We start from the raw sequence: 18074 nt of genomic DNA, 5'->3' as shown, positions 1-18074 counted from the left end.
AAGGTCCTTCAGAATCCAAACCAGGGTTTCATGCACCCCTGGCAAGAACGCTGCCAATTGAGCTTCACCCTCAACCCAGTGATTTCCACTTTAAAATGATAAGCTTTACCTTCTAATTGATTTATCTACTATTGTGCTGGATGGTATGTGTACCATGCCATGCATGTGAAAGTCAGAGGACAGCCCATGAAGTCTTTCCCCTTCACATGGGTTCTGGGAATCAAATTTAGGTTAGCGAACTTGCACTGACCCATCAGCTGCTCTACTTTTTTATTTTTTTTAAATCATATTTGGTTTTTTGTTTGCTTGCTTGCTTGTTTGTTTTATATTTTGTTTTGAGACAGGATCTCAATACATAGCCCAAGCTAGCTTCAAACTCACTATGTAGCTCGTGCTGTTCTCAAACTTGAAACCACCTGCCTGCCTCTCTACCTTTTGGGTGTTGGAGTCACAAGAATATGTAATCAACCATGCCTAGCTAAAAACTGATGCTGAAGTAACTGGCAGAACCTGTGTCTGAGCTTAGGTTTGCCTGATTCTGCTCTTAGTCATGGCTCTTAACAGATCCACCTTTTTTCCTCCAGAATATTTTATTCTCTCTCTCTCCCTCCCTCCCCCCCCCCTCTCTCTCTCTCTTTCTCTGTTTTCCAGTGCCACCAGTGTGTGTGTGTAGGATGAAGGACAACTTGCAGGAGTCTATTTTTATCTCCTTCTACTATGAGGGCCCCAAGGATTGAATTTATGAGGTCTAACTTGGTGGTAAGTGCCTTTACCTGCTGAGACATCTTGTTGACCAGTCCTACATTGACTGTTCAGGCATACCCTCACTGGTGTCAACAATGCCACTAAATGTACCACGTAGATTTTTTTTTCTGAGATAGTGTTTCCTATGTAGCCCTGGCTGTCCTAGAACTCACTCTGTAGACCAGGCTAGCCTTGAACTCAGAGATTTACCTGCCTCTGCCTCCCAAGTGCTTGGATTACTACATCTGGTACTTAGTATATTGAAGAATCAATGGAATCTTAAACATTTTGTGTCTTCCCATTTTTTAATTTTATATATACTTATTTCCATTTTTCTTAGATTAACATGTATTGTCATCGTGTACAGTAAGAAGAGTTTATACAAATGTTCAGATAATACGTATTTAACGTTTTAACATAAGACATAAACATCTTCAGTTTATTTGTAGCATAAACTAAATAAAAGAATAAATTTACAAACAAGAACATTTCATTGTGGTTTAAGTATATCCTTTTAAAGAAGATGGACTTAAGGTGTCAAGTCTGATAACAATGGCCACCAAAAATGGCCAACTAAGCCAAATGTGGTTGCTGACATCCATCTGTAATCCCAGCATGCAGGAGGCTGAAGGATTTTTATGAGTTCAAAGAGAGCCTGGGCTACATAGGAATTCCAGAAGAGCATAGGCTATAGAAGGAGACCTTGTTAGGAAGGAAGGAAGGAAGAGAGGGGGGGAGGGAGGGAAGGAGAGAGAGAGAGAGGGAGAGAGAGGCTAGCTAAGTCACCTCTAATAGATTCTACATTCTTCAAACAATGTCTGATTATCTACTTCCCATGTTTTCTATTTTAAAAAGTAAAAATAAGAAGGAATGTCTTTTGGAATACCCTAATGCCACTAGTAAAATATTCTCTTGAGCTGGTGTTAGTGTTTGTCTAACTAACATGTGAGGTCCTGGGTTCAATCCCCAGTACCACACACACACACACCACAATGCACACACAAATTATCTGGGCAAACACTCTAAGAATTATAGCACTAGCACTAAATGCATAGCATACACTCTGTTTTCTTTCTATCTTTTTTGTTTTGTTTTTAAGACAGGGTCTCTCTGTGTAGCTCTGGCTGTAACTCACTCTGTAAACCAGGCTGGCTTTGAACTCAGAGATCTACCTGCCTATGCCTCCCAAATACCTGTTTTTATTCTAAAAGCATCGATATAAACTATTTATAACAAAGCAGTTATTTCCTTAGAAATGTTGACAAGATATTTGAAGTACAGTGTTTACAACATGCATACTAAGGCTAAAGGAGAACAGCAGTCAAACATCTCATTTTGCATATTCAACTTACCCTGAAAAAGCCCAGAACAGTATAATACAAAATAGTTTTCAGTGGTGATGGATACGTTGCATTTCTCTGCTGCAGAATTTTGTGGCCACAAACCACGAGACTACTGAACAACTGGCATGAAGAGTGACTAAGGAAGGAGTTTGAATTTTCCTAATTTTTTTTTCAGTACTGGCGACTAAACCCAGTGCCCTGTGCATGGCAAGCAAGTGCTCTATGAGGAGCCTGCATCCCTATTCAGGAACTTAACGTTAAAGGGCTCCGTGTGAGCTGGGCGTGGTGGTATACACGCCTGTGGTCCAGCATTAAGGCAGAGACATAGGGAGCATGAGTTCAAGACCAGTTCTGTTTATAAAGCAAGATATTGCACCTGCCTCAAAAAGGGAAAGCAAAACCCAGACACAAAAGGCTACATGAAATTGATCGCTCCTATATTGGATCATGGCAGCCAGACTAATACTCTAGCATCATTTACATCAACCCTCTTTTCTTTCACTTAGAACTCAGAAAACTAAGCCCACAAACCCAGCTATCTTTGGCTTCTACTTTGAAAATCTGCCAGATTCCTATTACTGTGAAGCACAGCGTGTGCAGGAATCTTACCTGGAAGTAATTACAGTGTGCATAGGAAGAGGCAGTAGGAGTGACACAGCTGCTGAGGGCGTCCATGTGGGTGGGAGGAGAGCAGCACTGCAGCACAGCTGGAACACATCCAAACACAAACAGCCGTCAACCAAGTAAGATACAGCACAGAGGTAGCTGTCTTCATGTATACATGCATACACACACACACACACACACACACACACACGTGTGCACACACACGCGCACACGCACACACACACACGTGCACACACACACACACACGTGTGCACACATTTGGGTGCTTTCAATTGCTTTTAGAAAACTCTGGCCTATAATAAACGTACAAGATCTTGGTGTCTATCCCTGACTAGCCTTGAGCGCCTGTTACCCACTTAGCACTCTCCCTCCCTCTTGAGCTAGGTTTGCAAATGTGTGTACTATAACTGCTGTAATCAATTTTTAAAAGGTTATGTCTATCTTTATAATTTCTCTTTTGTTGTTTTGAGACAGGGTCTCATGCAAACCAGGCTGACCAAAAACTCACAGGTAGCTGAAGGCAACCATGAATTCATGATCCTCCTGTCTCCACTGCTCAAGGGCTAGGATTACAGGCATGAGCTACTGCGCCTACTTCATGCAGGGCTCCGTGTATAGGAGGCAGGTACTCTCACAGCTATGCTACATCAGTAACTGATTCTTTAGTACTTAAACATATTGTTATTTTTCTAACCAAATATTTATTCTTATTGAAAGTAATTTCATTTCATTAAAAACAGCAAAATATATTCGTAGTTCCCAAATAATCGTTTCAATCATTTTAACAACTATTTGGAGGTTGAAGGGCTTTAGAAGTAAGTTAAAAATACTCTCCAATCTACCATTCAACAATGCAATGGTTTTCTACTGAAAAACATGCAAAAACATTTTTTGCCATTTAGATAAATGGTTAGGAATGTGGGTCCTAGTTTCAGTCTGCCTGGTTTTGTAGCCTGGCTCCATAATTCAGTATTTTATATATCTGAACATAGTTAATTACCTCAGGCCTCAAAGTTTTCATTCCATTAAAACAGGGACCTACCTGGTACGATTATTTCAAGGACCATAATGATCTACTGTGCACAAAACACTTAGAATAGTAATGACGAGCAATATAGTATTTTAATGAAAAAATGTTGTGTAGCATTAAAAAAAAAACCTCAAAAATATATTTTCCATTTCTTTATGGTTAAGCCACTTTGAACAGATCAAACTCTGCACGGGAACAGTTATGCTTACAGGCCCAGTCTTAGTGCACTGAGCTCCTTCCAGAGAAAGCCTCCACAGAGTGGATGCGCATCAGTTACTTTCATCACCACGCCTTTGGGTTAAGCGGAAGATGATGTGTGTTGAATGCCTACCACGTTTTGAGCACAGTGGTGGATGCTTCGTGTGTATTGATATCAAATGACAATCAGATTAACATTAATTTAAAAAGTAAGTACACTAAAATTCAAAGATAGTAAGAAATTTGCCAACAGTAACAAGGCTGGATAGTCTACCGTGGCTCGTTTTGTACTGAACTTGAGAAAATAAGTTGGGAAACAGAGTGCATCCAGGTCACTGTGGAGGACCTTCGGGCTGTAGAACTGGTTGTTAACAAGGAAGACCTAGCCCTCTAGTGGCAGCAAAGACCTAGGCAAGAGCGGCCGGGCTTCCCTTCCTTGTCCGGAAAAGCGATGCCTCATTACAAATGAGGCGGTGCAAGGACCACCACGTACTTCTGTACTTCTCTGATGGTTCAGTAGCAGGACTCCACTGTTTACATTTTCTGAATAGCTGTTAAGCTAGTATCTAAAATAAATTTGTCGGAGGAAAAAAAGTACAATATACCCCAGAGAGTGCCATTATAATATGGAGTTGCTAACTGCTTTTAGTGTGTAATTAGACAGCAAACCATAAATGCTAGTCGGTGTCCAGTAAGAGATGAGAAATGGAACGAAAGGAGAGCCTGTGAAGTTACACTTGCCACGGACTCCTGATTACCGGTGCAGCCTTACTTCGTACAGTCAATGAAAAGAGCAGAGTGTGGAATTAGCCTAGTATGCAGTATAGGCAAAGCACAATCCAAGTTTGTGCTACAAATATGAAAAATTAATGTACTGTGCATTATGAAAGCAATAACATTATAAAACTAACTTGTGTCCTCAGACACTCCTTCTATATAAAGATCTTGCTTTGTCTTCCTGAAGGCAGTGCTCACTTAAGGAATTCGGTTTTCATGTATAAGAAAAAGAATAAGCCAGGCGTGGTGGCACATGCCTTTAATCCCAGCACTTGGGAGGCAGAGGCAGGCGGATTTCTGAGTTCCAGGCCAGCCTGGTCTACAGAGTGAGTTCCGGGACAGCCAGGGCTACACAGAGAACCCCTGTCTCAAAACAAAACAAAACAGCCAAAAACAAAAAAAACAAAAAACCCAAACAACCAAAAAAAGAAAAACAAACTAAACCAAAACAAAAAAAGCTAAAAAGAGAAAGTATAAATGACAAACTAGAACTCATGTGATATGCAAACAAGAGTAGAACACATTTAAATTTTTCTCAGTAACAAAAATCCAGAATTACTAACAAACTCATCTGTACTTTATTCTATGGAAATCATCCAAACATATAATGTTTCAGCTTGAATCTACTCCAGGTCAGCAGTGTTAATAGTGATAAAATGCCCACTCACATAAATGCTCAAAAGAAATGGTAGCTGTAATAATATATTTAATTTCAAGATCAAGTAACTATAGCAAATAAAGCTGTAATATTTCATTTGTGGTGAAGAAAAAGTCGCCTGGGGATACAGTGCTTTATAATCTTTCAGCTCTACAGTGGTGTAAAAGTGATATGCATTCAGTATAAACTGTATGTTGAAACTTTATCTGTTCCTCAGCTCATTACCCCTGAGATGCTGGGCACCAACAGTGAGCCCCAGTTCCTAGCATCCAATACCCTACCATGCCCTACTATTCAACCATGAAAATTCTGAATGGTAGGCATAGTAAGTGAATTTTAGTAAACCTTCAACTTACGATTAGGTTATAGAACATGCTACCATAACCCCATCATAAGTTGAAGTGTATCTGTATACTCAAATAAGTGAAAGTAGAAATCTGTAAAAAATTAAAAAAAAATTGTTGTCTTTGGTTTTTGAGGCAGGGTTTCTTAATGGGGCCTGGACTGTCCTGGAACTCACTCTGTAGACCACACTGGCCTTGAACTCAATGAGATCCACCTGCCTTTGCCTCCTGAGTTTTGGGATTAAAGGTATGTGTCAGCACCCTCTGGCCTGAAAAAAAATTATTTGTAAGTTGGGTATAGTGATAAAAGGCTGGGCTCTCAACACTCAGGAGGGAAGACTTCGAGTTTGAAGCCAACCTGGAACACACAGCAATATTCTTTCCCAAACAAAACAAAATTTATATATCCATGTTCAGAGTAGCAATAGTTTAAAAAGTGGAAGCAATCTAGAATCCTTCAAAATGTTAGTACTTGTATGTGTAATTATTATTCATCTTTAAAAGGGAAACTTTGACACATATTACAAAGTAGAACCTTTAAGATATTATAATGGGGCTGGAAAGATGGCTCAGTGATTAAGAGCACTGACTGCTCCTCCAGAGGTCCTGAGTTCTATTCCAGCAACTATATGGAGGTTCACAACCATCTGTAATAGGATCTGATGCCCTCCTCTGTTGTGTTCGAAGACAGCAACAGTGTACTGATATACAATAAATAAATAAATCTTTTTAAAAAGATATTATGATGAATTAAATATGCCAGTAACAAAAGAGTAACCATTATATGACTCTACATGAGGTATTCAATATTCATAGACAGAAAGTTAGTGATTGCCAAGGACTGGAAAAAGGAAAAGCCATTGCTTAGATGTACAGTTCCACTTGTATGGTGCTAACTCTGGATGATGAGTTAGTGACTATTGTGAATGTAGTAACAATGAACTGTACAGTTTTCAATGACAAATTTACACACTAAATATTACATAATTCAACTTATATGAGGTATCCAAGTAGTCAAATTCCCAAGCAGGGACAGATGGCAGGGACGGATGGCAGGGACGGATGGCAGGGACGGATGGCAGGACAGATGGCAGGCCACTCGGGTCTTGACTTTGGACTGGGGAGATGAAAAGGTCTGAGGACCACATGGTGGTGATGGCGAGTGTAAGGTGTCAGGGGAAGAGTTAACGTTTGAGTATATACATTTTATTATAAAGATGGCATGGTTCTGCTCTGTTTCTTCTGGGAGATGAAGAGTTTTCTGGAGACAAGTCCCTCTTTTCTGTGTACTAAGTTGTATCTGAGCACAGTAACAAAACACTGGGAAATACATTCCTCCATATTGTATATTTGTTTCTTTACATTACGTAAGGTTAAAACCTTAAAATCCAAACTTGTGAATGTAAGCAAGTTATAAATGGTAGAGTACTTACCTAGCATGGCAGAGACCTAGGCTCTATCCAACCGAACAAGAACCCAGCCTCAACCCCAAGAAGCCCTTTAAAAACAACGAGAGCTTTGCAAAAGACAGCATTTCTGTTTCCATTCTCTGTGAATCTATATATATCAATGGTTTATAAAAATCAATAGATGTGACAGAAAACTCAAAAACAAAACAAAAACAACGAGTGCCTTTAATCCCAGCACGTGGGAGGCAGACACAGGCAGACCTCTGTGGGCTCCAGGCCAGCCAGAGCTACAATGAATGATGATAACTAACTTTTTTGCCTAAGGATGAATTAAAAAGCAATTTTAAATAATAAAAGATATTTTTAAATAAAAATATACAAATATTTTATGTATCTTGCATTTCAAGATTGTACTTTAATTATGTATTTATCTCTCTGTGGGTTTGTATGTGGGCCTGCAGGAGTCCATAGAGGCCAATACAAAGCACTGGGTCCAAGTCCCTTGGAGCAGGAGGCACAGGCAGTTATAAACCAACTCTGAGCCATCTTCCTGGGCCCCAAAGCATATATTTATATAAATTTAGTCTTTATTAGTTACTAGCCTCATTTAAGACTGATTTTTGAAAATATTTTAGTGTGCGTGAGTGTGTGCATGTGTGTGTGTGTGTGTGTGTGTGTGTGCATGCATGCAGATGCTCTCTGAGACAGGTTCTCATATAGCCCAGGCTGGCCCTGAACTCCTGAACCTATTGCCTCTACATCTCAAGTGCTAAGATTACAAATGTGTTCTTTCATACTGGCTAAAATATTTTATCATTTACATGTAAGTAGTGTTTCAATTTTTTTTAAAGATTATTTATTTATTATATGTGTATACACTGTAGCTGTCTTCAGATACTCCAGAAGAGGGCATCAGATTTTTGTTACAGATGGTTGTGAGTCACCATGTGGTTGCTGGGATTTGAACTCAGACCTTTGGAAGAGCAGTCAGTGCTCTTAACCGCTGAGCCATCTCACCAGCCCGTGTTTCAATTTTTACAAAACCTGTTCACAGGTTATTCCGTTTCTGGCCCAAACTGTTATGGCTTCCTTATAGGATGAGAGATTGGGAAAAATGATAACTCACTAAAGGCCCTATTAGACAACTAAATTAAAAGCTGGGACTAGAACCAGTTCATTCTACTCAATAGAATGTTGCCAAGGGCCCATTATAATCAAGGACTCTGCTGGGAGGATATGACTGCCTCTGCCTTTTGAATGCTAGAGTTAAAAGCACCCAGTTTCCACCACCCCCCCCCCCCCGGCCCACAGAAACCAGAAAAGGGTACCGAACTCCTAGAATTTGAGTTATAAATGATTGTGAGGCATCACGAGGAAGGTGGGAACTGAACCCAGGTCTTTCGCAAGAGAAGCCAACACTCCTAACCATCAAGCCAGCTATCTCTCCAGATGTGGTGGTGCACACCTTTAATTCCAGCACTCAAGAGGCAGAAACATGCTGATCTCTGTGAGTTCACAGCCAGCCTGGTCTCAAAAATGAGTTCTAGGACAGCCAAGACTACACAGAGACCTAATCTAAAACAATATAGCTGGGCATGGTGGCATCCGCCTTTAATCCCAGCACTGGGAGGCAGAGGCAGGCAGATCTCTGTGAGTTTGAGGCCAGCCTGGTCTACATAGTGAGTTCCAGGACAGCCAGGGCTATACAGAGAAACAAAAAAACCAAACCAAATCAAAATATACTACCTACCTACCTACCTACACATATGGCATGCATATACATAATCCAGCTAAAATAACTTAGCTAGCAATGCTGATTTATTAAAATACTAGATTAAATTTATACATTCAGTGGATAAGTAAGAGCCAGTTCATTCATGCTTATAAGTAAGTACATTACTAAAGTCAGGATATGATCTAGTTGTTAAACATAACTACTGTTTAAAAGTAAATATCTTTTAAAGAAAAAATATTGGATTAAACTCATCAGTAACAAAAACCTATTTGTTGCTATATTTAAGGTAGATAGCTTATAAACATTAATTTAGCCATCTTCTACTTTTAAAAATTGCACAGATTTTTTTTCTTCAAAGAAGTAGCTGCAAATCTGGAAAATATTAAAGCTTAATCATTTTCTATATAAGAATATAAGCTTAAATTTTTTTCTAATGGGCAAAATGGGTTCTCTTCAGATCAGATAATTTCTCAGCTAAGCATTACCAATAGGCCAAGTAATGACCTCATCTTTTTTTTTGGTTTTTTTGAGACAGGGTTTCTCTGTATAGCCCTGGCTGTCCTGGAACTCACTTTGTAGACCAGGCTGGCCTCGAACTCAGAAATCCACCTGCCTCTGTCTTCCGAGTGCTGGGATTAAAGGTGTGTGCCACCACGCCCGGCATGACGTCATCATTACTTTCCTCATTCTCAGCTCCATGCCTAAAGAGGGAAGCTGACCTCTAAACGTCCACAACGGGATGCTACTTAGATGCTTAGCGAGAGCAGAGCATTGCCTTTGCATCAGGTAAAAGGTAAGGAGTAATAGCGAAGTCCACACTTAGACGTCAGCACACACAGTGCAGTCATGTCTATACCACACACAGCACAGTCACCACGTCTTGCAGCTTTTAAATGGCAAAGGAGAGATAACTCCTTTTCTAGTTCCTGTGTATTCCTTTTGCTTCCTTTGTCAAATCTTCCCTAGGAGGCTCAGCAAAGACCTTAAAGAGGCTCTCTCTAGATCTGCAAAACTGACAGAAATCAATGTTCCTCCTAGGGCCTTAATTCATAAAAAAAAGAAAAAGTCCCTTCTTTTTCTGGTCTTCTCCGAAAGCTTTGACCCTTGTCTTGCTCTGCAGGCTTGTCCAACCCATGGCCCCAGGCCACAGACAGCCAAAGATAGTTAAGAATGACGCCCAACACAAAATTACGAACCTACTTAAAACATTATGAGAATTTTTGTAATTTTTTAACTTGATTGTGTGGTTATTGAGAGTGAACTTTGTCTTGATGTCCAAACATTGGCCAAGCTTGGAGCCATACATGAGGAAGCACGCACCACTGCCACCGTGTTCCTACAAAACAGAATGTACTGCAAAGGCAAGCATAGCATCTTGCAAAAAGTATTTGAAAACCCTCCATTTCCCTCTAAGCAGCGGTAACTACGGAAAGATTTGCTAGTGTTCTGAGATCTACCAGCCTGCTGTCCTCGGCGTGCTTGGATGAAGTCACAGCTGCAGCTGCCAGGTTCTAGCCTGTATCCTGAGACCTGAGCTGTCTGGGGAACAGTGCAGGTCTCCTCCACTCACCACACTGTAAGGAGTTGATTTTCAAAGAGTATGTGTTCTTATGAAGCTTCATTACTGAAATGCTAAAAAGATTTGACTGAGGTAATCTCAATTGTGAAATAAAAAACATATCTTAAAAACAAACTGAAGGGGGCTGGTGACATGGCTCAGTCGGTAAGAGCACTGACTGCCCTTCCGAAGGTCCTGAGTTCAAATCCCCAGTAACCACATGGTGGCTCACAACCACCTGTAATGAGACCTGATGCCCTCTTCTGGGGTGTCTGAAGACAGCTACAGTGTACTTAGATATAATAAATAAATAAATCTTAAAAAAAAAGAAAACAAACAAATTGAAGTACACGTTGCAATAAAGGCGGACTAAGAGTAAAGTTCCAGGGCAGGCGCCAGAGCTGAGCCTCAGAACTGGAATACACTTGGAGGATACAGAATTTTCATTTCACTGAAAATATACACTTTTATGTGGCAACAGATTCTCAGAATCCTTAAGAACAGATGAACCTTTCTATGCATTGTATATACAGGGTTTGCTTTAGCTAGGCTTATGGAGAGGGCGAGGCACGTGGGTGTGAGTGCAGGCTCATCAAAGCCAGAGGCAGAGAATCCCTGGAGCTCAGGTTACAGGCAGTCATGAGTCATCTGACAAGGGAGCTACCACCCTCTGCAAGAACAGCATGAAGAACTCTCTTAACCACTGAGCCATATTGTTTTAAATGCCTGGTTAAGAATGCATATCCCTACTCGTTAAACACAACAAAGATTAAAATGCGATAGAAATATAAATGTCCTTATAAACTACCTTTATAGAAGCCGGTGAACTTGAATGTCTCCTACCTGTTGGATAGTAGGCTTGGGAGTACTGCGCTGAGGGTGTGTAGTTACTATATTTTTGGGAGGAGCTGACCATCGTTTGAGGACCTTGTTGAACGTGTACAGATGTGGCGCTGGGCTGCAGCGTATATGTAACCTCAGTTGGAAATCTCTGCAGTACAGGAAATGGAACCCCTTTATCTGAAAAAGTGGGAGACGTCTCCACTTGTCCAGGGTGCATTCCAAGGGAGTTCTGCCACGTTCTGGGAGGAATCGGGGTGCGATCTAAACCTTTCAGAGGGAAAGCGCTGTGGTTGTGGGATGAAGTTGATACGTAGGAATAAGGAGACAAATTATCTCGCCGGAATGACCGGTGAAATTGTCCTACAGCCACTGGTCCTGCATGAAAGAGGAAGAAGACATTTACAAGCTTTACAGTACACCATGAGACAGTAAACCAAAGGTCAGAACAGCTGCTCACCCATCAGATTTTTTTTAACACAATAGAAATTTGAATTTAGCAAAAATGAATTCAGAATACAGTGCTGAAAGAATAAGCAACTCTTGATTCTTAACAGGACTGCCAGAAAAGGTAAAGTGGCCAAAAGATTTAAATTAACACAAACTAGGAGTTTTCCAGACAGCCTTTCAAGCTGTTTGGAAACTTTAATAAGTAGAAAAGTATCACTCTATTACCCACATCAATGTTCAGAATAAATAAGAATTCATAACATGAGCCACAAAGAGATATGACACCCTTCGTCCCCCTTTCAATTACTGTTTTGTTTCTTTAATGCAATGCTTAGCTATCTGCTTCCTTGTTGTCTGAGTGTGCCTGCTACAACATGAGCATGGCTGTCAGGACACTTTTCTGGAGTTAGCTCTTCCCACTACCATGTAGGCTGGGGTGTGGCCGGGATGGAATTCAGCAAGCATCTCTACTCTCTGAGCCACCTCACTGGTCCCTTTAGTTATTTTATATTTATTTATGTAGCTAACTTTTTGGAGACAGTCTTGCTATGTTGCTCTGATCTGGCCTAATTACTCACAACCTAGTCCAGGTTTTAACCAGAAGCACTGAAGCAATTGTCCTGCCTCAGCCACCTGAGTGCGAGGATCAAAGACACGTGCCACCACACTCAGCTCCAAGAGGAATCCTTGTAGAAAAGTCAGCCTCACAAACTCTCACCTAGTTTTCTTCATCTTATCAACCAATCAAGTAATTACCTTCCATGAGGTTTTTGGTTGTATTGTTCTTCCTTTGCAGGTCTGGCTATCAACCAAGGTTTTTGCATGCGCTGGGCAAGCCCCTGACCCAGTGAGCTGTACTGAAAACCTTGCATTTTTATTTTCCGTTAGTCTCTTACAGAGACCCTTCCCAGGTGCCAAACACTGACTCGCACTGTGTCATAGGAAGCAATGATTAAACCTTTAGGTATCTAATCTCAGAGACTCTGACACAAGTGTTTGCTCTTTTTTTTTTTTTAATCTAACCAGATAGAAAAAAATGAGGAAAAAAAGGACAAAGGTATATAATTAAAAAATGGTAGCTATAAATATTACAGCTTGAATTTACTTTATAGATTACAATTCTTAAATAGAAAAAAAAACCTAAACTAATTTATTCAAAGGGAGAATATTACCTATTGGTTATATGTATGGTTCACAATTTCCTTTCAACATGTTTTATTAAACTAATCTTATTAATTTATTTATTAAGCTAATCTTTAGTAAACAGAGGCAAACTTAATTTACGTGTTACTTCAGTGCCAAGCTACATGTTGAAAGATGTCACTCAAATCTCTACCCATTCAAATTATAAATCACTCAACACTTTACATGTCTCCCATTCTATTTCTATGGCAATCAATTTCCTTAGCAAATAAAGCATTAACACGAAGAATAAACAAATACATGCATGAATACTAACAGTATAAATTCTGGAGCCTGAGAAATCAAGGACTCTAATAAGAAAATTGCTAAATCAGAAGCACAAAGAACAGCTTTTATGATGTTGCTTGCCTTCCAGTTTCTAACATTCATATGCCTTGAACTCACCACCAACAGTCTGGTTTGCCTGAAGAAACTGGTACTTTTCATAAGAGCTGCCAAGAACCCCAACCACCCTGTGCCCTACGTGATTTCTCCTTGGATGTCTCCCATGTCAAAACTGCATGCTGCACATGGCTCTTTTAATCTTCTGAACTCTTCACAGATAGGCTGTTAAATCTCTAGTTGGGTTCCAAAAATGTAGTTTAGATCTGAATTAAAAAAAAAAAAAATTCTGCTTCTCCCTTGATCAACCCAGTGATGGGTAATTACTTATCTTAGACGCTGAAAATAAAAGAATACAGTCAGGATTAGGAGGCCACTCCTCACTGAGGAGCTGTCCACAGTTGATGACTTCTGGGAAAAGAAGTCAGTTTTCTCTAAGGGTGTGGCCCCTAATGGGTCAACCATACTCCGGTGGATGGCCCACACCCATGAGTACATGGGCAGTATAAATTAGACTCGACTTTATATTAAAGAGGACATGAAATTGGTAGGTGTGGATCTGGAAGGAGTTAGAGGGAGGAGTGAGGGAGGAATATGATGAAAATACATCGTATAAAATAGTCAAAGAATTAATAAAAACAGGCCCAAACAACTGTGTGTGGGTGTGTGTGTGTGAGCAAAGATCATTAATTTGTTTCTTAAAGAACTAAGGCATAATTAGTTCTCTTTTGTTCTTTTAGGCATTAGGTAATAGGACTTGCTCTCTCACCAACTTTATAAACCACCACATTCACATCTTCAGAACATCTTTAAGGTATATTTGGCAATGTTTGAATTTAGAATTCTGGAAATGTAGGGCATGGTGAGTTTTTGTCTTTAACAATTCTGTTCCTTTTATGGAAATGAAACCAAACTAACCATCCATCAACAATCCCAAATTTTGCTCATGGACAGCCTGTGGTATCCATACAAGAGTATTTACTTCCCAGACTTTAAACAAACTAAGAAAAAAAAAAAAAGAATGTTCACACTTTTTATCAAGTATATTCTTGATTTAGTGGATCTAAATAAAAGAGGGCTAGGCCCTAAAATAGACTCTTCTACAATTAATGGGAATTAGGGAGGTGGGAAAGCAGCAATCATACAGCTGAGACAAGTTGAAGTAGAATTAAAAAAAAAGCCAGGTAAGGTAGCATGTGGCTATAATCCCAGCTTTGGGAGGCTGAGTTAGAAAGACCGTGAAGTCAGGATCAACCCTGACTACATGGCAAGACCTTGTGCCCCAAAATTAACTAACACAGAAAGCAAACAAACAAACAAACAAAACCCCAAAACAACAGGTGAGGAAAAGTAGAAGAGCCAAAGACCTTAGAACATAAAAGCAAACAAATTGCAACGGTGTTTCTGAACTTAACAGAAGAATCACTTTACACCCGAATGAGAAACACAATTGCCTTCTGCACTAAGTCTATGCTACAGGCTATCCTAACACCCTGCTGGACGGGACAACAGGGAGAGAACAGGAGATGCCTCAAAACACACATCCTCCACATACACTAAAAAGGTGTGATTTTTTTTTTTTAATCAACAAATATCCTTTAAACTGCTTAAATAATCTGGACACTGACCTTATGAACACAACTGGAAAAAAAAAAAGATTCACTGGGTACAGGGAGTTGCCACCAAGCCGGATGACTTGAGTTTGATCCCAGTAGAAGAGAACAGTCTCCTAACAAGTTGTCCTTTGACCTCCACACACATGCCATACCTTAAGAGCACGTGTGTACACATATACACAAATAAGTAAATATATGTAATTTTAAACATGAACAAAAAGAATACAACTGGTTTAAAACAGTTAAGAGGAAAAGAATAAAGAGAACTGTTATTTCCCTGTCTTTTCTCCTTATGCCTTCTAGAAATAAGACTTGAAAAATGAAACAAAATAAAAAACCCAAGCTAGAGTTTCTGCTGAACATATTCTGTAGGATTGTCTTCATGGTCTTTTCCCACACAATTCCCAAGTCAAATCAAGGACCAATGCCATGAGGTAGCTCACTATTCCTTTAGAATTCCTTTAGAACATTCCTGGGCCAGTTATTTTCTCAGCAGGTTACTAGAACTTTAACCTAGTTCCTTATCTTCTAAACTCCACAGACAGAAAACCTAGGCCCTTATCTTCCAAATTCCAAATGCAGCATTGCTTCAGTACTGGGCCTAGATGAAACTGACCATAGTGTTATTTGTACATTTGCATTTTTCCCATGCTTCAAAGTATGAAAATTGTTTCTACTAGTCTTCTATGTGAAGGTGAAAAAAAAAATCCAAATTCTGATTATTGTATCCTGTTGCTTTCTTGGTACAGCTGTCTATTGTGGCCTCCATATAGAGCAAGGGGACACCGCCACCCTCACCCGTTTAAGAGTGCAGAAAGGCACTTCAAATCAAGTGCATGAAATACTGTGACCACAGGGCTCTTAACTTTTCACTGAATATTTACACAGCCCCCCTACCCCTCCCCCGATCCCGAATAATTGTGAAATGCCAATAAACTATAAACGTGTGTGTTCTAAAATTCTTTTAAACTTAAGCCTTGACATCTGGTCTTTGTTTCGTTTTTTAGCCGTTTTGCTTTATGTCTGTCCAACCATAACATCTCAAGTAGGGCATCAAACTCCAAGTATTAGTAAACTGGTTCTATTCTACACTGGATCAAACCTTGCCCCTTAGATTATGCATAAACAGTGTCTACCGCTCTATTCATGTCAATAAGTGGAAGGTGTCCTGTCTCTGAACAAATGTGCACTCCAGAGACCTGTCCCTCTTTTCCTTGGCTGGGTAAATAAATAATGCCTTAAGTTTTCTTGCTGGTGACTTTGTTCCTTCGCACCCAACCTGTAGAGTGCCTGTTCTTTTGACTATGGGACAGTGGAGGCCTCTCCCACCCAGTGCTTTGATAAATACAGTGGAGAGACTAGGTACAGGTAAATGGTTCAAGAGCTTTGGGAGTAGGTTAGCTCCTGGGGCTCACTCTCTTAGAGAAGTGTGGAAAGCAAGCGTCAAGTCCATGTCCTTTTTGCAGCTAAACCCGGACTAGGGAGATGCTTACGGACTCTTGCCAGAGGAAAAGCAAGTGCTAGTGGGGATGATGTGACCTAGTCTTGGGGTTGTGCAGAAACGGTGTTTGCGCCCTGCCGCCCACGTGCTTGATGGAAAGCGAGGATCTAGGTGGCACACACTCACCATGCTGCTCTGGCCGAGGCCCAGCAGGTTGGGGCGGCGGGTCCTGATGCTGCAGCGGGGAGGTAGAAGCTGAGGCCGAGGCGGAGGCTGACGTGATGAGGAGCCGCTGGAAGCGGTTGGGCGGGCGACAGGGCACCTCCAGTCCGGCCGCCAGCTTGGCCTTGTTGGCACTGGTGAGCCTCTTGAGGTGAACGAGCAGCTGAGGCTGGTCGCGGCGGAAATGCGGGCTGTGGAAGTGGTGGAGTGGCCCGTCGCCCGCCGGCCCGCCAGCCCCAGGCCCGGGCCCGGGCCCCGCCGCCCCCGGCCCACCCAGCACCACCTTGCGGAAGCCGTAGAGGTTGAGCTGGCGGATGAAGCTGGTGAAGTTGGTGGTTTTGAAGAGCTCCGGCTCGGCCCCGGCCGCCCCGACGCCGCTGCCGCCGCCCCCGCCGCTGCTCCCGGCTCCCCCCGCGCCCCCGGCACCCGGGCCGGGCGGGCTGAGCAGCTCGGCCTCGAAGAGCGGCTGGTCGATGAGCAGCCCCTCGCCTCGGCCGTCCCAGCGGATGGAGCGGTACCGAGGGCTGTTCACCAGCCGCCACAGCTTGGCGGGGAAGTTGTTGGGGTTGATGGGGGTGGACAGCAGCGCCTCCTCCATCGCCCGCCCGGGCCCTGGGCCTCGCCCCGCCGAGCCTGGCTCTCCCACCGTTCTCGATCCCCCGGGCCTTCGCTGCGCCCTGCCCCCTCCTGCCAGCGCCCGGCCGCCGAGGCCCGGACCGTTGGCGCACGAGTCCCGGCACGCCCTCCGGTGTGGCCAATGGGGCCTCGAGTTCCCGCCGCGTGGTGGCCGACGGGGCGCGAGCCCGCCCTCCCCCTCGGTTGGGATGCACGCCTTCGAGGGCAGCAGCGGGGACACTGCGACACAAGGCTACCTTCGCGTGCCTTCCAGAACCGGCCCCTCTCTGTCTGTTCCCAGGAGGGCAGCACGCCAGGGAACCACGGTTCCCGAGGAGAAAGCGGGCGGCCGGTTAGGCAAACTCTGAGGGGCTCCAGCAGGACAGGACGGCCAGCGGAGGTTTCAGAACGCAGAGTGCACTCAGGCGATACACAGCTAATGGTTCCTGAGAACAGAGGAACCCACTCCAGTCTTCCCTAACAGTCGAACTGCTGCTCTCTTCAAATAAAAATGACAGGGGTTGGGGGCTGGGGGTACATACTGTAACTGTAGTACATGAACTCATTCATCTTGTATACAGAAGCATAGTTACACCTTAAAAAAAAACACACCTTAAATTCAAATTAGATGAGGTCCTTGGTACCTGGCAGAAGGGAATAAAGAAGATAAGTATGTGCTTAATGACCAGCTATGATCTCCCAGAGAAGAAAGAAATGAACCTCACTTGAATGGGGACTCAACAAACCCAAAATACAAGAGGGACTACCCATGGGTACTAGTTTGGTTTGGTTTTTTTTATAAAGCCCAGCCTGGACCTTAAACTTGCCTTATTCCTCTTGCCTTTAGCTCCCCAGTACTCGGTGTACAACAAGGCTAGTCCAGTGGCGAACGCTTTATCCATTAAGCTAGACTCAATCCCAATACCAGTAAGAAATAAAAAGA

General features: G+C 42.2%; 1 protein-coding gene across 2 annotated transcripts in view; it reads right to left on the bottom strand.

Moving 5' to 3' along the window:
* Window positions 1-17987, bottom strand: part of Hsf5 (heat shock transcription factor family member 5) — a 43477-nt gene extending 25490 nt beyond the window's left edge. The window contains exons 1-3 of one of the 2 annotated variants that reach the window (XR_879708.3): window positions 16481-17987; window positions 11267-11641; window positions 2697-2794 (exon numbers count right to left, since the gene is read on the bottom strand). Coding sequence is in view for 1 of the 2 variants with exons in the window: in NM_001045527.1 (NP_001038992.1) it covers window positions 2697-2794; window positions 11267-11641; window positions 16481-17114 (1107 nt within the window). In the remaining variant the exon portion in view is untranslated. The remainder of the gene's footprint in view (window positions 1-2696; window positions 2795-11266; window positions 11642-16480) is intronic. The other variant, NM_001045527.1, reaches the window with a different exon arrangement.
* Window positions 17988-18074: the final 87 nt, after the last annotated feature.

This window comes from Mus musculus, chromosome 11 (genome assembly GCF_000001635.26).
Source record: "Mus musculus strain C57BL/6J chromosome 11, GRCm38.p6 C57BL/6J".
Classification (NCBI taxonomy): Eukaryota; Metazoa; Chordata; class Mammalia; order Rodentia; family Muridae; genus Mus; species Mus musculus.
This window is presented reverse-complemented; position numbering and strand designations above follow the sequence as displayed.